This window comes from Pristis pectinata, chromosome 5 (assembly GCF_009764475.1).
Source record: "Pristis pectinata isolate sPriPec2 chromosome 5, sPriPec2.1.pri, whole genome shotgun sequence".
NCBI classification, from domain to species: Eukaryota; Metazoa; Chordata; class Chondrichthyes; order Rhinopristiformes; family Pristidae; genus Pristis; species Pristis pectinata.
The window spans coordinates 46,749,437-46,777,368 of record NC_067409.1 but is presented as its reverse complement, the minus strand read 5'-3'; the positions used below and the strand labels follow the sequence as shown (position 1 = coordinate 46,777,368).

Below are 27,932 nucleotides of genomic sequence, written 5' to 3'. Positions count from 1 at the left end.
TTTCCTACCCTCAGTCCTGAAGAAGGCAGGAAAAGGGGAACTTCCTGAAGAAGGGTCCTGACCCGAAACGTGACTGTCTGCTTTTCTCCACGAATGCTGTCTGGCCTGCTGTGTTCCTCCAGCATCTTGCTGTTTTGTCATCAATGAATATACATAAAACACATTAAACTGCTTGGAAACATTAAGATAGACTGAAATGATGGGTAAAAAAGCCAAATTTACCTCTTTAATAAAGGTTGAGGACTTCTGTCAGATGAATAGAACTGCACTAAACACCGAAGCCATGGATAGCGAAAAGCTGAGGGGGGACAGATGCAGAATTGATCTGGCCCCTGAGTTCAGTAAGTTACATAATGCTCCAGACTCAGTGACGAATTCGAAGATGACAGGTCAGATCCACTCACATCTGACCACCAGCACATTCTGTACATTTGTGCTGCAGTGTACACGTTTAGGAGTCTGGAACTTGCTTTTGTGCATACTGCAACTAGCTGGCATTCTCTACAGAAATTCTGGCTAGCCATCAGTCCAGTCTGGCTTCTTGTATTCTTTCAATATGTATTAAAATTGACAGACTCTCATCAGTATTCAAAGCAATAGGTGTTGGCTGAGCAATCTATAATAATACGAGTGATACATTTTGTTCAGTTATTCAAAGGGTTTGGCATGGTTTCCTTTCTTTAGTTCCCAGTGTTCGGTGACGCTGCAAGGCTGCATTTATTGCCCATTATTAGGTGGCCCTGGAAGTAGGAGGTGAGCTGCCTTCTTGGACTTCTACACTGAACCTCATGGTGGCCTTCCCATAATGATAATGAGGTAAAAAAAAGGAACTCTAGGATTCTGTCTGTATAATGTTGCAGGAATGGCCATAGATATCCAAGCCACGAAGATGAGCTATGGACTAGAACTTGACAGTGATATTTTTGCTCTTGTCCTTGAGGTAGGAAAAAAATCACAGAGGACAGAAATGTTATCAAAGTGTATTTAATGAGTTGCTGCCATGCATCCTCTGGATAAACTGTGAACAAGGACAATGTGATGGTGGTGAAGGGTCTGGATATTGATTCAAGCAGCAAGGGCATTGATCCAGCAAATTGCTGTGGCCTGAATATTGTTGAGCTTCTTGAATGTTGTTGAAGGTGCAGTCAGCCAAGTGAATGCTGAGTATTCCATCACTTCCCTGGTAAACCTTAAAAAGTGAAAAGAGGGTGTGATGGATTGAGAGATGAGCCATTCATTCAGTTATGCCCAGCCTCTACATGGCTATTAAAGCCATGGTATACTTTTGGCTGATTTGGTTAAACTGCTGGTGATTGATGACCCCCAAATTGCCAATGGTTCAGGTATTGGCAATGACACCACTAAACGTCAGGATGAGTTGACTAAGCTTTCACTCTTTAAAGATGGTCATCAACTGGCAGCGATGTCAGGGACCTGAAATGACTATCCTCCAAGAGCTCCTTTCTTTTGAGCCAGTTGTGATTTTAACCTCTGACTTAGGCATGGGCTCTTCAGCACTACCACTCATGATCTTGTTGACTCTTCTGTAGCTCGGTGGATCAAAACTATAATGAGATCAGAAAGGGAGTTGTCTGCTGGAACTTGAACTGAATGCCTGGTGAGTATCAGATGAAACAACTGATGAATCCTTCCATTACTATACAGATGCTTCTGAGGAGACTGACAGGACAGTAATTGACCAGGATAGGTTTATTTCTGGGTGAGATATATTGATCAATTTTCTAAATTGTTATGCAAATGCAAGTCTCAAAGCAGTATTGAAAAAAAGAAAGGTTGGGTCCAGTGTGCAAGCAGGATGTTGTCAAACACATGACCTCTGTTGTGATGACTGGACATAGCTGTATTTTTTTAATGTTATAAGGGGTATAAGCTCAACCATCACTGTATGGACTGAAACTTACAAAATAAATCATTCATCCATTGTAGAATTTAGTCAACTTCTATCATTCCTGCCCAGATGATAGAAATGAAATATATCCCTGTGGCGTGAACAGAACTGGCTGCAGGCTGACAACTCTAATGGTAAGTAAAAGGATTCACTTAGCACTGCTAGCTAAAGACTTCTGTAAATACTTTATTTGTTTCTTATGGTCTGTTCTGAGGAAGGAGACTTTCACAGAGGTTCATCCTTCTGTTATCTTCCTAATTGCCCACCACTGTTTTAAATGGATGTGAATGAGCTGTGGAGCTTTGCTCAAAACCATTGGTTGTGGAACTTAGCAACTTGGAATTTTTCTGGGCACTCAGGAAATCTCATCACAATGACTGAGATGTTCCAATCACCAGCAGACTCTGAAGCTCGCTGGGTCCATGTCACTAAGCTGGCAGTCCTTGCCGAAGGGAGCTTGACCCCAGATGATCAGCGAGGCCTTGCGTAGTGCAGGGCTTTTCTGATCTTCAATATCTTGCCGTCCTTGTCAGTTGGCGAGCCCCTGCTCCCAGGGTTGCCAGCTATCACTTTAAGAGAGACACCAGAAATAAGAGTTACCTTTATTCTCAAAGTTCCAGTGAACGTACTGAAGAGAATATAGAATCACTGCTCAAGAACACAATTGAGAGAGAAAATATCATGTATTTTCTGGCCGTGGTGCTTTCTTCTCATTTTAATTTTATAGTCATAAAGTCATACAGCAAGGATACAGGCTCTTTAGCCTAACTCATCCATGCTGACCAGGACTAGCTTTCCTGAGCTCATCCCATTTGCCTGCTTTCCAGTGGTATATATATTTTCTCGCTCAATTATATTCTTGGGCAGTGATTCTGCATTCTCTTCAGTGAGGTCACTGGAAGTATGGGAATAAATGTGATTAATTGTGGGTGATGAATATCTACATCAGTGGTGTAAAGCTATGCAATTTGAAATGGGCATTTCAAAGGTTGTAGATTAATACACTTAACCAACTAAAATGCTATTTCCACAGTTTTCCTTCTTCTTTCATTCTGATTTGTTTATGCTCCATCCCTCCATCCACAAGTCCCAACTCCATTCCCAGATCTCACTGAGACAGAGTTCAGGGACACCAATTCAGAATTGGATGTCAACTGTGCTGGGTCCTTGGAGATTTCACAGCAGTTCTGAATTCCATGCAGAACTCGGTGTTGCAGTGAAAATCCCTGCAGGATCAATGGGACGCCAATCAGAAGATGGGTAAACAGGCCATTAGCTTGATTCCCTTTCCTCCTATAGAAAATAAAACGTACTACTGGTTATGGGAGTATCAGGGGACCATCAGAAAATATGTCCTTCCTCAGGAACAGGACGTCGCATCTGGGACATCCAGCTCTAAATCAAAAAGTTAGTTTCACATTTTCCATTGCCAGTTAATCCCCCTGTTGGATTCTTATTTTTCCCTCTTCTGTCTTACATGTTTCCTTCTTCTACTTATTATTTTCTTTTCCATCACCCTGCCACATGATCATCTGAGATTACCTTTTTAAGCAGTCAATGGTTTATACCTCCTTCCAGCGTATTAAAAGTAAATTACAACTACTGCACTAACATTTTCTCTTTTCAACAGTAATTTTCTCACTTTACATTTGTTTTATCTATTCCTTCCCTTTCCTCTATTGTTCAGGTCAAATCTAAAAAAAGAGACCTCCTGCCTCAAATATCAATTGAAGGTTTCTATTGGAAATAAAGGCTCTTTTCATTTTCTGATTCAAGTTGATCTGCTGTGTAGTTCCAGTATTTACTGCTTTTATTTTGAATCAATGTTATCTTTAAAGAAAAACATTGAAGTGTGTCCATAACCAATGTTATACACAAAAGGCATGTTATTTTATTTTGATTTACTCAAGACTGAATTGTTACCCTTGAATCACCGAGATTAGTTTCATCTATGGTTTCTTCATGTAATACATATATTAAAGAAACAGAATAAACTAATTTGAAAAGATGTGAAAATTGTAAACAAAAACTTCATTTGTGGGTCAAAATTGATCAATGACTAAACATTAATTGTTCATGCACACAATAAAAAACATATGCTGAGGAACGAAGAACTATTTTCCCTCAAAGTCTGCAGCTTCCGGCAGTATATCTTTAGATAAACTAATAAATAATAGCTGATTCAAAATAATGCTGAAGATGATAATGGAAGGTTATACAAGGTCAGTCGTATCTGTTGGGAAGTTAGGTGCTGGTACAGGATCATTATTGTGTTACCTGTCATGTTGCAGTAGACTTTGAATGGTCCTAGTGGGCCACTGCCATCAGGATCTATCCAGTAAGTATCAGATGTTTTGCCGAGGTGCTTATATGCCTCACAGGACTGTTCATAAATAGCTGGAACAGAGCACAAGTTGAGTTAAATTGAAACCCTTTTGTAATTTGAAAGAACTGAGTAAACACTGCAAGCTGCCAAGATAAGATTAAAAAATACAAAGCAAATAAGGCAATGACCTTGATACAACAGGAGAGCTTTAGTCAAATGTTCATTAATTAAAAGCTCGGAGAGTGTTCTATTTGAGCAACATATTGGGACAGCCTTAACATTTTCCACTCAAGCTCCCGTATTTTTCTTAATTGACATAACGGAATGAATATGTGCATTTATCTAAGTGGGAAGTATTTATTCAGGATATCAAAATACTCTCACCATTCCAGAGTCAGAGAGACATACAGGGCAGAAACAGGACCATGCCGAGCATTGTTCTTACCTATACTAGTCCCAATTACCTGCATTTGGTCCACAGCCTTCTATGCCTTGGCAATTCAAATATTTAATTAAGTATTGTGAGAGGATCTGCTGCTGTTTATTTCTTAGGAAAGAAATCTCCCTTAGATCCCAACTAAACCTCCCACCTCTCTCCTTTTACCCATGCCCTCTTGTTTTAGGCATCCCCATTATGAAAAAAAAGGATTTTTATTACCTGCCCATCTCTTGCCCTCATAATTTTGTATCCCTCTATCAGGTCATCCTTCAGCCTCCTCCACTCCAGGAGAAGCAAACCCAAGCTGTCCAAACTCTCTTTATAACTGAACTGCTCCATCCCAGGCAACATCCTGAGGAATCTCCTCTGCACCCTCTCTTGCACAATCACATCCTTCCTAAAGTGCAGTGACCAGAAATGCACTCCAAGAGTGGCCAAATCAATGTTTTACAAAGGTCTAAAACAACACCCAGACTCGATTTACATCAGAATTTTACAGCCAACAAAATATGAGCATATCAGCACAGGCCAGGTTCAAATACATGCCCTGCTGATAAAAATACATTTCCAACTCACTTCAATATCAAACCACAATTAAAAACCTGGCTTTCAAAGATATGGTGTTTATGTATAATATTTTCTGAAATCATAACTCTTTTGTCACAAATGCTAATATTTCAGAAAACACAATAACTGGATTATGTCATCAAATTTATCATCATGCCACATTGCGTAATTTCACCGTGAAACAAACTTAATTTTTTCCAGATGACCAGCCTGAAAAATGTACAACCTTCAACTGGAACTGAAAGCAGCATTTTTTTGCATAATTTATTTTTATGTAAGGTGTAAAGCTGATGAAAACAAATGATAATCTGCTACTCCAAATACCACTAAAATGTACAGACTAAGCCATTTCTCCAATTGTGCAGTGTGTAACAGAAACTACCATTGCTACAACTGTAAATCAAATGATATAATAGGGTCTGAGTTCAAGTAATGAATAAATCTCAAAATTCTGAGCTTTGTTCTCAAAATGTATTTTGACTGCTCATGCCCTTTAACAAAGTGTTAGCTCCATGTGTATTGATGGGCCAGATCTTCCCACCATCCAAATTGCACCTGCACTGGTGCTTACTAGTGTGGATGCTTAGATAGAATCTCACTGAGCTTCTGGATCCTTGAGGTGCAGTGAGATATCTGTGGTGAATAAGAACTCTCCACCCCTTCAAAATGCCCTCGAAACCTTTGATGAATGCAATGCTAGGACCAAAATGTTGCTTTAAGTCAAAGGATCACAAAATTTAATGATCTTTAAATATCTTCAGCATTTAAAAACGATTAAGATTATACAAAAATAGAAAAAAATAAAAAAAATCAATGCTTATAAAACCTCCTAAAATCATTAAACCAAATAAACTAAAGTAAAATAATTTTCTAAAACATCATTTACCACCTCCATTCCACAGGCTGAGAATCCCCACTTAAATGCATATGGCCTGACTTGGTGTGGGATCTCAATGGGGATTCCAGCAACAGAGTCCAGATGTGGTGTCTTTTGTCACTCAGTCTCAGAATTACTACATGTTCATGTATGTCTGAGTAAATGTGTTTATGTCAGCAGTTCCTTACCAGATCCTTAACCACAAATTCATCCCATTATTTGGGGTTTTGGAACAATGCTGTTTTGCCGGATCAAATGACTTGGCAAGTGCACATTGGTCACAGAATCCAAGCTAAAACCCAGAAATAAACCCTGTCTGCATGAAGAATAATAACGCAACTTTGAAAGTATATTTAGATTTGAAATGTGGTAAAATAATTCAGGGGTATGCACAACAAAATACCTTAGTCATTTATGAAGACCTGCACTGCTCTGAGGAAAATCTGTTTTGAAATCAAATAAAACTGTACTCCATTGCCTCAAAATTTTATTGGATTGCCTTGTTCTTTTTTTTTGTGCCATGTGAGTAAAAATAAATTTATCCCAGAGCAAGTTGTATTTGCAAACATTTCCAGGTTAATCACACCAATCTAAAAATTTGACCAGCACTTCTACTTCAGGAATATATGTGATCTTCAATATCTTCAACCTCTCACTTCTGCAGTCTGAGGTTCCATCTGCTTCAAAATGGCATCAATTGTACTGGTGCCAAAGAAGAGCAGGGTGACCTGCCTCAATGATTACCATCCAGTTGTGCTTGCAGCTATTGTAATGAAGTGCTTCGAGAAGTTGGTTATGGCTCAAATCAACTATTGCCTCACTAAGGACCTGGATGAACTTCAATTCATCTACTCTATAAGTCTACAGTAAATGCTATATTGCTGACACTCCACTCTGCTCTGGACTACCAGGTCAACTGGAACACGTTCATTGACTACAGATCGGTGTTCAACACCATCATCCCCTCAAAACTTATCGTCAAGCTCCAAGATCTGGGCCTCTGTACATCCCTCTGAAACTAGACTTTCAGCTTTTTCATTGGGAGACCACAATCAGCACAGATCAGAAACCTCATCACTGACTATCAACACAGGCACACCTCAGGACTGCATGCTTATCCCCCCGCTCTAATCTCTCAATACTTACGACTGGATGGTTAAGCATAGCTCCAACACCATCTCTAAATTTGCCAATGACACCACTGTTGTTGGCAGAATCACGGATGGTGACGAGGAGGCATACAGGAGTGAGGTAGGTCAGCTGGTTGAGTGGTGTTGTAATAACAACCTTGTGCTCAATGTCAGTGTGTGCAGCTTCAAGTACCTGGGTGTCAACATCTCAGAGGATCTATCCTGGGCTCAGTATATAGATGCAACGATGAAGAAGGTGTAGCAGCATCTCTACTTTCTCAGAAGTTTAAGAAAACTTGGCATGTCCTTGAAGAACTTCTACAGATGCACAATAGAAAGCATTCTGACTGACTGAAAACACCAATGCACAGGAACGCAAGAGGCTACAGAGAGTGTTGGACTCAGCCAGTTCCAACATGGGTACAGCTCTCCCCATCATCAAGGACACCTACAAGAGGCAATGTCTCAGGAAGGCAACATCCATCATTAAGGACCCCCACCATTTGGGCCATTCCTTCTTCTCATTGCTGCCATCAGGCAGGAGGTACAGGAGTCTGAAGACCCACACTTCAAGGTTCAAGAATTGCTTCTTCCCCACTGCCATTTGGTTCTTGAACTGACCTGAAAATCTCTAACACTGCCTCGCACTATATTTCTTCTCTCTCTCTCTCTCTCTCTCTCAAGTTGCACAATGTCATTTTGTTCATTTTATTCATTTTGTTATGCAAGTTATGTATAATTTATGTTCATTTAAGTTTATGTTAACTTATGTTTGTCATGTTTGTAATGAACTGTGCTGCTGCTGCAAAAAGCTAATTTCCATGGCATTTATACCTTGGGTATGTATGCCTATGACAATAAACTTGAACTTGATGACATTATTCCTCATGTCATGCTCCTTTTAAAGCATTGCAGGGGAAATTGCCACAGGTCCCCATTACAGGACACCCCTGGGACAGCATGATCCTAGGACACCTCAAGCAACTGAGACACTTTGCAATATCCTCTGCTTTGTTGCCATTGCCAATCCTCCACATCTTAATGCCAGCCTTCCCATTTCCCCCTATCTTGACACTGCCCCTGATCTTTCCTCTTCTGAAGGTGCCCCTAATCCTGACTTTCAATTATCCAGACCCTGATATCACCTGAACTTCTGATGCCAATGGCTGGGTTCCCTAAATTTGCAATGCCAACAGCTGCCTTCATGAACCCCTGATATATGTGATGTTCCTCCCTGAACTCCTCATGTCAATGCTGGCTCTCCCAAACCCCTAATGTTTATGGATGGCCTTCCTGAACCCTCAATGTCTATGGCTAGCTTCCCAAACCCCCAATATCTACGGCTGGCTTCCTTGAACGCTTAACATCTACGATTAGCCTCTCCAAACACCCAGTGCCACTGGTTGGCCTCCCTGAATGCCCAATATCTATGTTTGACCTCCCCAAACCCCTTATGGTTATACACGCCTAAATCTCTGATGTCCACAGTTGGTCTCTCTGAACCCTGAACATCTATGGGAAGTTTGCTTGAACCCTTGATGTTCATGGTTCATTTCTCTAAACCCCCAAGTACATGGCCAGCCTGCCAGAACCCCAATACCTATGACTAGCATGTCACAAAGCTGGAGGGGCCCTTCCCACCCAGTGTCTCCTCACCATGTGCTTTGAAGCATGTTAAGATTTTGAGGCTGAACACATCAAATTAGAATAAAAGCTCAAAGCCATGTCTATGGCACAATTAATAATCCAAATATGACATTCCAAATGATCAAAGTGCAGGTCATCCAATACAAAACCCTGTTGTTTTCCTAAGTTAAGTCTCAGTGTCCCCGCACAATGTGTGGAACCTATATTAGAAATACATTCTGTCAGATGGGTAAATTCTCAATGAGCTATTATTTCCACAAATAGCCTCAATCTTCCACTGTGGAGTATTGGGTACATATGTTCATTTGAAGTAAAAAAGCTGAAAATGCAATTTTATATTGAGCAATACCTCTGAGAAATGGACTAAAATAAGACTTCAAAATTAATTGAAGCCGAGAACTATTGAACTGGACAGAGCTATTCATTATTGAAACCACTGATCAAAAGAAAGAAAAAAATGAAGGGCACTCTGCCCAGTGTAGTTTCACAGTGCAAGAGATAAAGCATTAGAACAAAATATCACAATGGCCTTCTTTTCTATCAGTCTATTCAGGAGCTCTAGTATAATTGCATTAAGCTTCAAACTGAAATCAAAACTCCAGCTCACTGTGCTGTGTGAATCAAACAATTTGACTTAGCAATCAACCTGAAACCTTTAAATATCTCATCAATGTATCTCCCAGAAATGGAAAATCGAATCTGTAAATTCAGTTTTAAAACTCATGGAAATTCTTGAACCCCTGAGTGGAAAAGTTTTAACAAAGTAACTAACCCATTACTTGCCTCACCAAGCACAGCTAACTGATGGGTTTCTTGTGGCGTTGAATAAGTTCCCAGGCCTGATATATTTATATGTTTTTTTGTTTTCCATTCACCTCAAATGAGTTCTGGCTGACCAACTTATTATCTGTGGAAATCGCCCGTGAGGAAGAAGCTTTGATTGTCATATATAAATAAGTGTTGCTTTTCATCGATTGTTGGCTCCTGAAATCCAGTGACGAGTTTGTGGCTACAGAGATGAGTTTTCCTCACAGTTTTTGATTTGTGTCTGAACCTCTGATGTTACAGTGCTTTTGTTAAAAGATTTGATATGCTTAGAAGTGTTGACTTGCTATGGATTTCACTAATAGTTGTTTCTTCCACTCTGCCACTAAAAAATCAAAATGATTCTCTTCCGTCTGATTTTACTGATACTGTTCTTAATCATTAAAATATTTTGTTAGAATGTCTTTGTTGTACGACTAAAGCTTGTGAAATTGTAACAGAAATATGTTAAACTCTGCTTCTGAAAATCAGTTGTATTGAAATCAATAGAAACATTTTGCTACATCACACATTTAGCAAATACACTAGAGGATGGGTTTCTACTCCTTTAACTCTCCTCATCTGTTGAGCTGAGAATTTTTTGGAGCTTGGGTTCTACTCCTGGCAATACTTAATTCTTATTACTAATTAGCCTGTATAGTATCAGTCCTCTCTTGTGCCTGTGACACTTGAGTAAGCCTTCACATTTGCCAGTCTATTTTCTTATTTATTAGACTGCAATTACTTAAACTTAAAAACAATCAACTTGTAATGGTACAGATTTTGATTTATATAAAATTTGAAAGCACCATTCCTAAAGGACAAAACTAAAGGAAATGTATGAACTGAGATTTAGAAATTTTCCAATTAAATCAGAGCACATTAATTCAGTTATCAGCAGAGTTCTCTCTCTGCTGCTGATAACTGAATTAATGTGTGCTGCATCGTAATGCTTTTTAAATGAAAGGAATTGAGCTCCGAAAATAAAAATGACCTAATTACAATGTGTGTATTAGCTCTATCAGGCTGTAAACTTTAATTTCCATTTGAATCATACTCAACGAGAATTTTCACACTGACAAGATTCTAATTAAATCCATGGCTCTCAGGCAACTTCTGTCTCTCCCAAATACTCAAACAAGGAAGGATTTTAACAGTTTAATTTTAGGACTTTATTTTGATGTTAGAGAGTTCTATTCTTTGGAAGGGACTGCTTATCCCTTCACCAATAAACAAGGATTCCTGCATAAGTATAGCTTAAGTCTTTTTTGAAAAAAAATAATTCTTTAATTAAACCAACAATGTATATTGCCATATTGTTGACTGGATACTTAACCGTGAATAACTGATGAGCATTGATATTGGGCAAGAATATTGATCTCTACACCCAAGCAACCTGCATCATAAATTGTGCATATTTTATACACCTGAATAACACTGATGTAAACCATCCGTTTATAATCACTGTAGATCAACCAGAATACTTAAACTGTAATGTGGAGCCTCAGCAAGGTGTGGGCAGGGGCTGACCACAATTACTAGGGGTAGGTAGAGTGGGGAGGAGCTCAGCATGTGACCCATGCAATTTGCCTACTGCCGAAAGAGGTCCCTGGCAGATGCCATCTCCCTGGCTCTACACTCATCCCTGGAGCATCTGGACAACAAAGAGACCTCCATCAGATTCCTATTTATTTATTGACTGTAGCTCCACCTTCAATAGCATAATTCCAAACAAACTCATATTCAAATCCCTAGATCTAGGATTCAGCACCTCCCTTTGCAACTTGATCCTTGACTTCCTGACCAAAAGACTACTATCAGTAAGGATAAGCAGCAACATCTCTGCCACAATTAATCTCCACATTGGTGCCCCACAAGGCTGCGTCTTCAGCCCCTTGCTTTACTCCCAATACACTCACAACTGCATGGCCAGATTCTACTCTAACTTCATCTACAAGTTCGCAGATAACATCATCGTAGTGGGCCAAATCTCAAATGATGATGAGTCAGAGTAAAGGAAGGAGATAGTGGCATGGTGTCAAGACAACAACTTTTCCCTTAATGTCAGCAAAATAAAAGAGCTGGTCATTGACTTCAGGAAGCAGGGTGGAGTTTACGCCCCTGCATCTGTCAATGGTGCTGAGGTGGAGATGGTTGAGAACTTCAAATTCCTGGGTGTAAATATCACCAATAGCTTGTCCTGGTTCAGAGAATTGTGGACACAGCTCAGTCCATCACAAAAATCAGCCTCCCCTCCACTGATTCTGTCCACACTTCCCACTGTCTCAGGAAAGTAGCCAATATAATTAAAGACTCCTCCCACCCCTGTCATTCTTTCTTCTCCCCCCTCCAATCGGGCAGAAGATACAAAGGCTTGAAAACACACACCACCAGGCTCAAGGAAAGCTTCTATCTCGTTGTTATAAGACTCTCGAACGAACCTCTTCTATGATAAAGATAAACTCTTGATCTCTCAATCCACCTCGTAGTGGCCCTTGCACCTTATTTGTCTACCTGCACTGCATTTCCTCTGTAATGGTAGTTCTAGCACTATATTCTACTTTCTATTATTGCTTTTCCCTTTGTACTTATGTTTTGGAATGATCTCTATGGCTGGCATGTAAAACAAAGATTTTCACTGTATCTTAGTACATATGACAATAATAAACCAATTACCAGAGTGGGTAGACAATTTGCTGTTCAGTGTTCATTACATGGTGAACTTCTAATCTCAGCTATGTTATACTATGTGGATCCACATGGCAAATTACACAATTGTTTGGTTCTTATCTTTTCACTTAAGAAATGCTGCATCAAGGCATGGAGAGAGGAAACTGAGACAGAACATATTAGCAAAGGAAGTGTGAGAGAGCTTTCATTTAGTTCAGGGTGTAAGGTTCCCGTTCACGATGGGCAATAGCAAACTTGTCATTGTTTATGATCATTCAGTCGCTCTCAGAAACTACCAATTCTCAGATTCATTGAATTCAGTTTTTACTGCTATAGAATTTAAGTGCATAATACCCAGTTTGGTAGTATAATACTATAACGTTAAGCTACCGTGTCACTCCAGGGCATCCATTGCAGAGAACAGTATGGTTCACAGGACATAGTAATCAGACCAAATAAAAAATAACATGAAATGTTGGAAATAGCAAATCAGGCAGCATCTATAGACAGAGAGACAGTCAATCTTTTCAAGTCGATGATTTATCATGCTTTTTGAGACCTAATGTAATATTTGGAAGAGTTTGGAACAGGGATGAAGGAAACAGCACAAAGGAAAGGAGACAGGTCAAGATTATGCTATAAATAAAAAAAAACAGGTAAATGTAGGCATGCCACAATGTGTTGCCAGGTAACCTGATGCACATATTGACCAAAGTCTAGCATTTATGCAACCATGCAGCTCTAGAATTGTTAACCATATACATCCATATGACATGCTAACAGAGTTCAGGGTAAAGGGACAGTTTGAACTCCAGCCGATGGGCTAGAACCATTAATTTTGTTTACGTCTTGCACTTCTTCCCACTCCTGCCCTCATGTGAACATGATACTTGTTTAATATTAGGCAAGTTAAGCTCTAATGAAAGGAGTCTTCTCCTATTTTTGGTCTTTGCGAGCCTAACGTGATCAATGGTCAGGCCAAGGCAGCACCTCAGCTCACAAGCTGTGTCCTTCCTTGAAATGTGAATCCAATTGTAAAACTGCACACAGCTCACAAATCTACAGCAAATTTGAGACATCAGCTCTGAATGTTTCAAAGGGCATAGGTACAGATGGGCATGTGTGGTTGAAGAATAGGAACTTCTGTGTTTCATTAAAATCTATAACTATTAATTGTCAGTCGATACAAAGCTGTTCATGGCACAGGTTCTATATTCATAGATAATGCTGCCTCATGGTAAGAGATGTTACAAACAAAGGTTTTGAGCTCTGTTACCTCCTGCCATGAGACCTCACATTTCAGCCTGTTTATAGTCTTCTCACATTATCCATCATTAATGACTATCCCTTCAGACACCACGATCTCCCTGTCTGTAATACTCTTTTCAAACTCCTGCTACTCCATCCTCTTTCCAGAGACTCCTTAAAATCCACATCTATGCCCTGACTTCTGCCAACACCCCTAAGCCTTCTATTCTTGGCTTTAAATCTGTCCTTCTTTCTCCTTATAGATGGTCTTCAGAAATGGTTAGTGACATCACAGTAAACACTGCTGGTCTGACAGTGGAGTTGGAGTACGTCTTTGGCGAGAACACAAAATGGGTGACAGTGAAATGGCAGTGAAATTTCCTTCATTACAACTTTGACTAAACCTGTCTGAAAATCAGGCAGCATGGAAATAACCTACCTGTTCCACACGAGTTTTATGCCATGCTTTGTGATCTCTTTTTCAACCACTCAAACCATTAAAGATTATGAATATCCAATTAGAGACCAAGAAGCACCCTGATGTGATCTGAGCCATGAGGCAGTGGGAAACACTTCGCCAAGAGTGCAACACCTTCACCGATGTTCTAGCTTTTCAGAATCCTTGGAAGTAGTTTTATGTATTATTTCTGTCATATTGGTAAAAATAATGATTTAATTGCATGAACATTTTTTCTTTGATGTGGTCCAAAAAGCACTGAGGTAAACAAAGCATCAAACATAAGCTGAATATAAAATTAAACATTTTTAAAAATTTGTCTTTCAGACTATTTTAATGTTGTCCCTTTAAATTGGGAATTCATGCATCTTCTTGTTATGCATTTTTATCAACAACAAAATTATTGGTTGCAGAGATTTTTGTCCAAATGCTGGAAAAGCAAACAGGTTGAAGGTCTTTGGCTGAAAGGTCCTCAACTTGAAATATTAACTCTGTTTCTCGTTCCACATATGCTGCCTGACCTACTGAGGCTTCATCTCAAATTTCCAACAACTGCCACTTGTTTGCTTTCCAAAAGCCTTCAGTAGTTTGAGGCAAACTTGCTTTAAAAGAATCTTGAAAAAAATAGAGTATCACTGATGTGTAGCCCAAGTGAAAAGATGTAGGCGGTGCACTTTCAGTAGGGAAGCTTGTCACACTTGGACAGAAAGCTCATGGGCTATGTTAATGGAGGTGGTGGGTGGAAGGTTTGAGGTGGGAGGGGATGGTGATGGTAATCTACTTGGGCACAAAGCGGATGCAAAAGATCCCTTTCACTAATCTGATTTAAAACCCACATGTAAGACACTGGCTGAGAAAATGATGGAGGCAAGTCCTCTCTCAATGTATAAGAAGCATCTGGATGAGCCAAGGCAGAATAAGCTATTTACCAAGTGCTGGTCAATGGGATTAGTACAATTAGGTACTTATGGACATGGTAGGCCTAAGACCTGGTCTTGTGCTGTATGAACGTATAAGCTTCATTTCCCTTGATTTCAACAGGAATTCAAAATCAGATGGATTCTTTAATGGCAGCTCTTGCCACTGGAACATCTAAGTAGCTAAGCTTCTATTGCTGCCACAGCAGAATAACATGGAACTTAATGGAAGCATTAGATGCATATCACCATACTCCAGCATTATAATTTCTCGCAGTGAAGATGGTATGCTAGCAGCCAATCTGATCCATGCAAAGGCACAAGGAAAGTCTCTAAGCTGAAACAAAGTGTTGAAGGAACTCAGTGGGTCAAGCAGCATCTACAGAGGCAAAGGGATGGTCAACGCTTCGGGTCGCAACCCAAAATACTGAACATTCCTTTGCCTCCACAGATGCTGCCTGACCCACTAAGTTCCTGCAGCAGTCTGTTTTTCACTCCATATTCCAGCATCTACAGTCTCTTGTGTCTGCAAGGGAAGTCTGTAACAGTTGAAGATTCCAAACACAGATAATATTTTTTCTCTCTCATAGTAATTGCACATGTATACTTCCTGAAACAGGAAATATTTATCAAAATATATCTAATAATTACCATGCGGTTGTGAAATAAAGAGAACATGAACCCAAGTCTAACATGAATAAAAAGCACAGCTGTAATATAATTTCAAATACCTGTCCAACATTCCTAAACTTCTACACTGCAGCCTGCACAGAAACCGAGATTCTTCTTAATAAAGGTGCTCGATCATTTCTCATTCCCAGAATGTAATTTTCTTGAGGTTATTACATACAGAGAATATTACAAACAAAACACCTGTTGTTTGTAATTGAGAGTGTTCTGTTGACTTGGAAACACTGATAGATATAGTCTTTGTTTTCTCTGAAAGAAAGGAGCATTGTCACTTCCAAGGACATTCTGTCACATCAGTAATGTACTAAAATTTCATCTGGCATCAGTCAAGAAAACTGCCTTGATGCAAAATAACTCGGACTGTTTGTCATGGGCTTCAATGGATTCTCAGTTGCTTGATTGAATCTCTCATAATCCTCGGTGGTACTTACACTCATTCTATTTTAGTTCTTCATGGAAAAAAAATGAAAACCAGTTTCTTTCCAACCTCGTTTGTAATTGTGCTGTCATTGGTTGCACTGGTACAGGAACACACAAAGACCACCCACTTGGACAGCAATCGAACATTACTTGTCTACCTCATTCAGTGGTGGTGAGAAGTCATGCAAGGAGATTTGTTTGCATATTTGTGATGCAGAGTGCTGTTTGTGGAATTTACTTGATGGCAGATAATTCCAGACATGTTTTAAAAATCTTTTTTATTAATTTATGAGATGTAGATGTTGCATTCAATGTTTGCCTATAACTGCTAAACATTATTACTATCACAGCACCAGCGACCCGGGTTCAATTCCAGCCACTGTCTGTAAGGAGTATGTACGTTCTCCCCGTGTCTGCGTGGGTTTCCTCCGGGTGCTCCGGTTTCCTCCCACATTCCAAAGACGTACGAGTTAGGAAGTTGTAGGCATGCTATGTTGGCACCGGAAGCGTGGCGACACTTGCGAGCTGCCCCCAGAACACTCAATGCAAAAGATGCATTTCACTGTGTGCTCCGATGTACATGTGCCTAATAAAGATATCTTATCTTATCACTTGCAGTAAATTACACTTGAGAAGATGACGGGAGGCCATTGTCTCCAAGTGCTGCAGTCTCAGCAGTGAAGAGACTCCCACAGTATTGGCAGCACCAGGATTTTGACCCAGTGACAATGATGAAAGTGAACCAAGTATATTATAAATTTCAGCAAGCATTGTTTGATTTTCTAGGTGCCAGCAGCTCACTTGCTATGAAGAAAAATAAAAGACTGCAGATGCTGGAAAGTTGAAATAAAAACAGAAAATGCTTGAAATACTCAGAAGATCTGGCAGCATCCGTGGAAAGAGAAAAAGTTGATGATTCAGATCTGAGACCCTTCAATAAAACTGGAAGAGAGAGAAAACAACTTATTTTTCAGTAGCAGAGAAGGTGGAGGACAGATGAGAAGGTGGAGGAGAGAGATCAGAAGTGAAATTAAATGAATAAATGTAGCAGTTAATTAACAATTAAACTCAGATTATGTTTGTTTGTATGTGTAATAAGTAATGTTATGGGACACATAGGAGTTGAAACATTACGCTGCAGTGTAAAAGTCATTGGTGAGGCCTCTCTTGGAGTTCTGTGTACAGTTTTGGTCATCCTGTTATAGGAAAGCTGTGGTTAAACTGGAAAGAGTGCAGAAAAGAATTACGAGGATGTTGCCAGGACTAGACGGCTGAAGTTATCGCGATAGGTTGGCCAGGCTAGGTCTTTATTCCTTGGAGCGTAGGAGAATGAAGGGTGAATTTACAGAGGTTTATAAAATCATGAGGGGCATAGATAAAGTGGATGGTAGCAGTCTATTCACCAGAGTAGGGGAGTCTATAGATTTAGGATGAGAGGGGAAAGATTTAAAAGGGACTTGAGGGGCAACTTTTTCACGCAGAGGGACGTGAGCGTATGGAACGAGCTGCCAGAGGAAGTGGTTGAGGCAATCATTTACGAAGCACTTGGACTGGTACATGGAGGGACAGAGCTTGGAGGGAGATGGGACAAATGCAGGAAATTGGGACTAGATGGGTTGGCACCATGGTCAGCAGGGACTGGTTTGTCCAAAGGGCCGGGTTGTATTGCTCTATGACTCTGTGCTGAGCAAGCCATACTATCTAAACAGAGAAAAGAAAAACTGAACTATAGTAATAACAGGCAGAAATGGACAGCTCTGATACAGACCAAAAGAACGAGTGATTTACCTAAAGTTGGAGAATCCAATGTCAAGTAAATAAAGCAATCACCCAATCTACGTTTGGTCTCCCAAATGTAGAGGAGCCCACATCACCAACACCAAATGCTGTACGCTATCTTGGAAAAAGTGTAAGTGCTTTGTTACATCTCCTGCTTCCTGAACCATAGATTCCCCTATACCAGAGTGGATGGAGCCCTTGACCACATCTTATTGGTATTCCAGATAATCTGTCATCATACCCTCCTTTCCTGCAAAGAGCAAGAACCAAATTCCCCTGGTCCTCGTCTTCCACCCTACCAGCCTCTGCATTCAACGGATCACCCTTTGCAATTTTTACCAGCTCCCACCACCAGACGCATATTCCCCTCCCCTCCCATGTCAGCACTTTGAAGGGATCAATCCCACTGCAAGTCCCTCCTCCACTCATCCATTCCCACCAAACACTCCCCATCTTATTGCACTTTCCCATGCAACCACAGGAGTTACAACACTTGTCCCTTCACCTCTTTCTTTTTCCCCATCTAGGGACTCAAACAGTATTTCAGGGTGAAGCAACACATCAGTTGCAATCTAGTGCACTGCATTCAGTGCTCACTATGTGGTCTCCACTTCATTGGAGAAACCAAACACAGATTGGGTGATGACTTCGTGGAGTGAATGTAAGCTTCTACTTTAATTCCCATCCCACTCCTACTCTGACTTTGTCTGTAGCCTCCTGCACTGTTACAAGGCCTTATGCAAGCTTGAGGAACAACATCTCATCTTCCATCTATGCACCTTGCAGCCTACAACTTTAGATAAATCATTATTTCTTTCTGTCTGTATGAGAAATGGCCAAAATTTCATCATTTTGGGTCAGTTTTTCTCTATGAGTATACTCTAAACTGTTGAGCATGTCCTTCATCGTTCCTGTTCCACATCCTTCCATCCAACATGTTCCACAGACAATGAAAAATAATGTGCTTCTAACAGCTACTCTAACTGCCCCCCACTTACCTATCTGTTCTCACTCTATCGGAGATATTCCCTGTGTTCTACCTATACCTTCACCACCTTCTCTGCTACTGAAAACTAACCAGTTCTGAGAAAGGGTGCTAGACCTGAAACATGAACTGTTTCTCTTCCCACAGGCACCGCCTCTCCCATTTGCTAAGTTGTTTACGGTTATTAGGAAAGCATATTTTCTGGAGAGTTATTTATGCTAAACATTTAAGAAACAACATTATTATAGGTGGTAAACACTAATAGCTGAACAAAGCAAAAAAAAACTGTGGATATTGGAAATCTAGAAGAAAAGAGAAAATCATGGAATGCTCAGCAGATCAGGCAGCAATTGTGCGCTGAATATAGATCACATAATCAAAGTATTATCTTTGTCTCTGTCTGGCAATGACTCCTTTCAGCATTTTTTCCATAGTGTCATAGAGCATGGAAACACATCCTTGATTCCACCCTGCATGCAACCATCAAGCAACCATTTACACTAAACCTACCCCAATCCTACTTTGTTTTCTCCACATTCCCATCAATTCCTCCAGAGTCTACATCTCATCTGCACACGAGGGCAAATTACAGTGGCCAATCAACCTATCAACTTGCACGTCCTTGAGATGTGGAAAGGAACCCATGCAGTCACATGGAGAATGTGCAAACTCCACACAGGCAGAACCTGAGGTCAGGATTGAACTGGGTTGCTGGAACTGTGAGGCAGTAGCTCTACTAACTGCTTAACTATGTCATCCTTTTTTAAAAAGTTTTATTCCCTATCTGACAGTTTACCAGAACATATGCTTGTAATGATAATTAAGAATATCGATGCCAGTGAGTGTCAAACATTTCCCCAATGAATGATAACTATACCAGATTGTAAGATTGCTGGATACATGTTAAGGCAATGATAAGCACAGTTGATGCAGAAAAAGAACTACAAGTAGTTTCTGAGTGGAGAAAATAAATTAATTTCCATTCGTTCTCACTAATTTCTATCTTGTGTTTGAATGTTCAGAAGCTAACTGAACAAGATATGATGTTTTCAAACATGACTGTAATTTTACAAGCATTAACATATTTTCTGTCCAAATATTTTACCACACTTCTTGATGAGAAACATGTACTATAACACCATGAAGTGATGTCAACAGCTCCTGAGAAAAGATCTCCTTGATACCACAGCCTGAATGGTTTGCAGTCAGATTCCAGTGGAACATTGAAACAACAAAAAATATCTCCCCCAAGAGGGTTGTGGAGTCTCCATTGGTGAGTGTACTCACAACAGATCGATGGATTTTAGGACAGGAAGGGAATCAAGGAATATGGAGATAGTGCAGGTTGAGGAGAAAAAAATCAGCCAGGATCTTACTGAATGATGGAGTAGGCAGGGAGAGGTGAATGGCCCTATCCTCTTTCTCATGGCCTTAAATTATCATCAACACAAAGCTAAAAGTAAGAAAGACTGACAAGAATCTCTGCTTTATCCATCTGTCTAATTTTAATGGTGAAATGATTCAAAGTAATAAAACACTGTGAAAACGAACATTCCTGGGGTGAAGCATTGCCTGAAGGGAAATGCAATATTTGAAAGCCTGCTGTCACTGCTACCTCAGGACAGAAAAGCAACAACACAAACCATTTAATCCTGCTGTTCTCAACAACAAACTTCTATGATGTATTGAAGTGCATCACTGGTGTACCCTGACTAATCTTTCATTTTTGTGCTAAAGACTATTTTGTTCAAAAGGCTCAAATGCTTCCAGATATAATATTCAGTAGAATATCCGTGCCCATTTGCAGCTTTCACAGTTACTCTGTACAACCTGGCAGTTAATGCACAACATAACAGTGAGAAAAGGATACAGTTTATCATTCTCCTGTTTTATAAGTATTTTTGTCTGAAATATTATCTCTAATCATGTTTACTGAGGTTACAAGAAGAACCTTTAATATGCTGAAGAAAATATATGATAATGGGCGAGAGGTTCCTGCCAGCAGCAAGCTGCTCATGATTATTTTTGATCTATGTGTTCACTACAAATCTAAATTTTTCAGATCTACTGTCATCATGAGAACTCTCCAAATCCATCCTGAACCTAACCGGTGGTGCATTCACAGGGCCTTATGTTTGCAAATGCTGTTACACCGGGAGAGAGATCAAGCCTCACCACCCATCAAACATTTAAACTCAACACAGATAAAACATTTTAAAAGCAAACAAATCTAAAAAAAATGAACATTTATAATCAATTAAAAGTAGTTAACCTTTTGAGCTTTAAAATTATGTTAATTACCTAGTGCTCATTTTGTCCCCAATATTGCCATCCTTTTCCAGTCTTCAGGCCTAAACTGACATAAGTTCATTTGGTAGATTCCCCAAGTTTGCAATCTTTTGCTTGATTTTCATGAGGAGTATAGTGTTAGAGAGCAGCAAGGAAATCACCATTAAATTCATGCTGAAATTCAAAACTTTGTGGTGTTTACATGGAGAAATTGCAGCAGTTCAATAATGAACTACCCAATTATCCCAACTTCCAGCCCAGTGACGATGGAGTAGATCCAGTGCTGTGGCAAGAGCAGGGCAGAGGGAAGAGGTTTAAGGCATGGCATAGATTCACAATGGCCCAACAGCAGTCTTCATAATCATTGATACAAGTATGAGAGGAAAATAAAGTAGCGATGAGAACAATTAAACCAAATATATTTTAATTTAGGTAGCTCCTTTCACATGTCATGACAAAAGGAAGAACAAGAGAAAATCTAAAAACAGTTTTGCTTTGAAATTCACTTGGTAGTGAATATAATCACAGAAGAATTAAAATCACGCAGAATTTAAAAGCCATTATTTTTGGACTATGTTGTTTAATTCATCATGTATGACCTTTTACATTGCAATAAAATGTTGCAGAATTTCTCATTTCTGATACAACAGAAGCAGGGGATTATACTTTTATAACTTCATTGGGCCAGATCATGCTGTACATAACCTGCACTTCATATTCAACCTCCTCAAAATCCCCACAGCTGCAATAACTTACTTGAGAACAATGGAACAGGTCATGCTGGAGGTTTCCACTCTATGGCCCTTGCACAATGCGAAGTGGGCCATCAGTGGTGACTAGGCCTCAGGTGGCTGAACTTGAGGTCCCACCACCAGCATCACTCTGGTGGTTTTTGACAGCTTGTGGCTGTTAAAGACTTCTTTCACAGTTTCTAATGTGTCTTATGTTCAAAGACATTTAAAAAACAGTTTGAATGGATCTAAATAATAAAAAATAAACATTATTTAAAAAGTAATATAAAATTTAAAAATATTGTTAAAAGCAGATCATTCCACTGTTTATTGATTAAAATATAGAGTGAAATAAAAAGAAATAAACAAAAATCTTAAGTTAAACTTACCTTTGTAGTGAAGGTTGGCAACCCCAGCAAGCATCTAACCTCTTGTGCACTTCCAGCTTCTGTGTTGCAGTGTGCAGACACAGAAATTGAAGGCATACTGAATAGCAGAGTGGATGAGTGGCAGTTCCCTGCAGAACTGCTGACCACAATGATGCATGATCCAGCCAAGTGACTTCTAGACAAGTGTTGAACATATCGCAGATCATCAGTTGGGAACAGGAATGGGAAAAAAAACGGATCATCTACTCACAGTTATGACAAGTTGCACCAGAATATCCTGTCCCCTCACAGTTGCACTTAAAGCTGTCCCAGGTCTGAGTGCACCTTCCTCCATGCTCACAGTGATTTGGTAAGCATCTGTCAGAATACAGTGCAAAAAAGTTTAAGATACTGATTGAAACTTAAACTAAAAGCTTAAGAACTATTCAATGTGAAGATGTCTATGCACATCCATTTGGGAATCAAACTAATCAGTACATCAGTTAATGCTTCTAGAGCAATTAATCCTTGTTTCAGCCTATATTTAATTATCAATTTAATGAAAAACTTAATAATTAATAAGACAGGAGATGAAAAAGTAGAATTCCAGGAACAAAGATATCTACCACAAAAGCTTTGCATAAAAACACATTTTATGAATGAATTAATTTACTGATAACTATTTTTTAACCATCACTGGAACTCTGCAGAAATTATTTTTGCTTAATACATGCTGTACATATTGATAAGAATATTCAATAATTTACATTAAAAAATTAGTGATTACAGTAAATTATAATTTACACCATGTCTTTTCACCAGGTATGGCAATGGATGGAATTATCCTTCAATATAAACTTATTACAATAATCCCATGGATTGCAACCAAAGAAAAAGGTGAAATACTGGATTATTTCAACTGCACCAGAGAATATTAATAAAATTTGATGGAGGTTTTTAAAATTATGATGGGTATGATATAGAGAACAGGCACAAAAATATACATCCTGGAGTTGGAAAGTCACTTCAAGGCTTTCATCAACTTAAAATGGTCACAGACAGTGATGAGAAGACTGAGGAAACATTTGTTATGTGAACAACTGTTGGGACATGGAATGGTTTCTCACAAGTGAGGCATAGATAACTTTTCAATTGAACAAATATTTGAAGCAGAGGTTATTGGTTGAGAACAGAGCAATAAGACTGGCTTTGGAGGACTCCTGTAAAGCCAGGTTTGACAAAATACCGCAAAGGCTTCTCTCTTCATCGTCACTTCCTATGGTTCTGCTTTATTCGTTCAATTTACACTGAAATGTAATTAACTACGTTGGATTTGGATCACAATTAAACTTTAATAATATAATGTGAAAATGAAATGTATTCAGATCACACTCACAAATATTTTGCAAAATAAGTTAATAGTTGGTAAAAAATGTAGACATCCAAAGGATATCCTCAGTTTAGTTTTGCAAGACGACAAGTTTTTATTTTTGAGTGGGTTATGTACTATCTTGCAGCATCATTGTGTTGAGTGATTTGAAACCTAGTAAATTCAACTTGTTGTTTAAATGCTATGTATTTAAATTGCTGCCAATCATTGCACGCTAACCATTTCCTGATGGGGTTTCACCTAGTGAAGAAGTCTTTCCCCTTCCCCTCTCTTTCTACAAGATTAAGAGATAATTCAAAAAACTATGATCAGCTCCCAAACTCTGGTGGCACCAGTGTCATAAGGTGATGATTGATAGATCCTTACCTCAAGTGGCAAATTGTATTCTGAGGAATTTTAGGAGCAGAATTTAAAGAGTAGTGAAAATTTTAAAAACAACTACATTTGGACCATAGAGTATTGCATACAGTTAAGAAAGCAGAGTTTAGTCAATACACCAGCTGTACTGCCTTTCCTATATCTGTGATGAAATCCCAGGATAAATTGCAGTGATTACGTCATTTGTCCAGGACATCAAATTACTTTGATCAGTTGCAGATACTGAAGTGCAAGTTGTGAAATAGAGGCATGGGACATCATGTTTCAAATGACCGCATGTCCCATGTCCTTTCATTTAGGGTAGAATTCCTTTCTGGAGAAGCTACAAAAGTGCTTTACGTTCCAAATTTATAATCAACTGCTTTACACTTAAAACAAAGTATTGTGCACTTAGGATTAAATTGAATATAAGAACATAAGAAATAGGAGTATGAGAGCCTGCTCCACCGCATAATAAATCACAGCTGATCTTTTACCTCTGCACCACTTTCCTGCAGTGATCCTATCGCCCATGATTCCCTCTAAATGTCTGTCAATCTCTGATAGATGTATGCAAATAGCACTTAAAAACAAAAGAAAAACATTTAGAATTTATTTTAAATGACAGACTATTAAGCAAATCTTGTGAACCAGTTTAGATGGGCACAGCAGCAGGGTGTCAATGCTGAAAATGTTCTTTGCACCGAAAGCTTTGTTCACAACTTTTCTCACTGAGGACCAGCAGAATCAACTGGAGGGTCAGGTGATAAGGACCAATGGCATCTAATGAGTTCAGTAACTTGCAGAAAAAATGGGAAGATGGGGATTGGATTACAAGGTAAGAATGTTGTGGGTTAGGTTGGGCTGTAATCACGGATAGAAAAAAATAATGAGGATGGTGCCTAAAAGGACAAGAGCATGTAAATTGCGGAAGGCAGGCATTGCTGTCTGTACCTGCCTCAGTGCCAATATCAGGGCAAATGAGATTTTGGTCCCAAGACTTAGTTACTTGTTCCCCAAGTCTGATAGATACCAAATGAGTTTGTAGGGTAAATTAGTTTGTTGCATAATGATAACTTCTGATTTATCAAGAATGAAACATAATGGACTTATTTTTAATAATGTACCATATTTAATTTTAACTCTGCATTAAATCCAAATAATCTGCTGGTAACAGAGGAAATTAATTTATGTCAACAAGTAGAACCATTTAGCAATAGGTTATCTACTCATACATAATAATGAAGCAATTTATCTTCATTTAATAAGCAAATATTTTGTTACAGCTCACTTATAAGCTCCAATGTTTCAAAGTGAAATAATAATGTTGTTTTTCATTGTGTGCACACAATTGACCGGAGGGAAGTCTATGGCTTTGATTCATCAAATTTCCCAATATTGTGCTGATAAATTGCAAACAAACATCTAAAATTGAATTGAATATAGGGCACCATAGTATGGTAGAGATATTCAGCCTTTAGAGGTTTCAGCACATTCACAGATTCTCTATATTGTAGCCTGTAATAAGAAGACAGAAACACAATTGGAAAAATTGGGTCCTTTTGTAATTAATGTAGATTCAGGATGATATAGTAAAACTGTTTAAAACTCAGTAAGGGTGGTACAGGATAGATGGAAATTCAATCTTTCTTTTGGCCCACGAAGTTAGGATCACAAATACAATATTAAATGTAAGAGATTTAGAACAAAGGAAAGGAGATAAAGTTTAAACAGAATGTTGGAAAGTTGTGAATTCTTCTCCAGGGCTGGTGGTTAAACTGGGCCAGCATTTAATCATGTGAACATTCAAGATTTGATTTAAAAAGTGGCTTAAGGAAAAGAAGTTAAAGCTTTGTGTAGAGTGTTGTGTAAATGTGTAGAGCTATTTGCTCCCAACAAGTTCAGCAATAATGCAGATTAACTGAACTGAATGTCCTGTTTCCTTGTTGTAACTTTTATCTCTTCTATCAATATATGCATTAAGCATTCACCCCACTATCCTTAAAAGATCCAGTGGTGCTTGCAATCCTGCCCACTCTCTATTCCATCTTGGCTATAATTAAAAAAGACCACAGGTTATTGATTCCACAGTCAGAGGAGACAGCCTTTTAGTCAAACTATCAAAATTGTTCATGACAATTAAAACCTCTACAAAGTCTCTGAGTTGCACTGAAAAGTATAGTCCAAGCAACACAAGTTGATCCACATAGTAGATGACTGATCAGCAGCATACAGTTCATTGCTCAAGTCACCAGTGGTAGGGAGGCCCAGTCCTTTTTGATAGCCATGTCAATGTGTTGTTGTAAGACATGTGCAATCCATTAGAGCTTGTGAAGTGCCAGGATGATGTAATATCAAATGCTAGATCTGGAATTGTCATTCTTAGAAGAGATAGGAAACCAGTGCAATAGTGACCCATATAAGATTTGCAGAAGAATGCCCCTATTCTTCCATGTCCTAGAAAATGGGACTACAAGGTGAAACTGGGAGCATGCATGTTGTGTAGTTTACCAAACTGTAATACATAATGGAAATTGAGATTTGTCTACATCATACAAACCTGATTTGCAATGAATAAGCCAATTCACTCCTACACTCCTCCACCAATTCCAAAGAAGACATTGGCCAGCACTGGAATGTGGCAGAAGCTTTGTCCCACTGCTTTAAGGAAACTTTCCATGAAGTTCCTGCCCTGCCACACCATGGAAGAATTTCTTTCTGATCTGTGGAACAGCCTTGAACTGTTACCTGTTTTAACAAAGGAATTTTCCTGCAAACTTTCAAGCGCTGCACTTCTCATAATTTATATCTTCAGACCAATCTTTTGGACACATTCTCTTCATGTTCCCATTCCTGCTCTGCCCTCAACCTCTTCCATTTATGGATCACTTTCACAAGTTAAAAATGCTGGAAAATTTGTTAAAATCTTGCTTTCAAGAGAAGGCAAGATGAAATATAAATTACTTATTAAGACCAGTTTTTTTAAGGTGGAATATTGTTCAAGGAAGGAATGAAAGAATTCTAAAATTAAAAAAAAAATACATGTTTTTTGTTTTGTTTAAGGAAGAAATTTAGACAAAAGGAATTTAAGTTACCAGAATAAACATTCAGCTACTGCCTATTAATCAAAGTAACCCTGGGACCACAAAATTTCCTTGGAGTATTCAGTAATTATTTTAATCAATCTTTTGAATGGTTCAAGTTTCATCAGTTTCAAAATGATAAAGTTTCTAGAGTTCATTAGAAAATCATTTTAGAAATGGTGATATAATGAAAAATATTTGTTTTTTTTCACTAGCCAGGTGTATAATAAAATAATTTACACTGAAATATGATGCAAAAATCGCATTTCATCACGGGTGCATGAAATTATTGCAGTGAAAAAAATGAGCAACTCTGACTTTGTTTGAGACAGTTACAATTTCCTTTTGAAGAGTTATCCAACATTCAAGCTGATTTTCCAATAATCTGCATGGATAATTAAAACTGGTGGTTAACCATGCATCTTCAGTGTTAGCAGCTTTTGTGGTGCAGCAATATACATAACACAAGAAAGTAATAAGCGCAGCACAAATAACAAAAAAATGCTCAGATTTATCAGAGAGTGTGAAGAAATTAAAATAAAAATGGTAGGATAGTCTCAGGTCTGCAGAAATTATGTCAGGTAATCAAAATGCAGATGAGCAGAATGTGGTTAATGGAGTTGCCACTGTAACTTTTATAGTGATTAATTTTTTCTGTCGTGGGACTCAAGATTTTTTATTTGCCACCCCAACTGGTGCTGATGACCGTTTATGGCAACATCCTGGAGTTTTTTCAGCTGCTACCATAGAAATTGGCATTTAGGATTGTGATAGATGCCAGTGCATAGATATTTTGGAACAGGAAAGATTAATAGAAGATTAACTAATTGATAATGATAGTGGTTGCAC

At 38.8% G+C, this 27,932-nt stretch overlaps 1 protein-coding gene across 1 annotated transcript in view; it reads right to left on the bottom strand.

Annotated features, from left to right (window-relative positions):
• The window catches only part of cntnap2a (contactin associated protein 2a), a 1,327,865-nt gene that overhangs the window by 572,394 nt on the left and 727,539 nt on the right, over positions 1 to 27,932 (bottom strand). Inside the window, 2 exon segments of the mRNA XM_052015905.1 lie at positions 4,187 to 4,306; positions 22,525 to 22,631. Of these exon segments, the coding sequence (XP_051871865.1) occupies positions 4,187 to 4,306; positions 22,525 to 22,631 (227 nt within the window).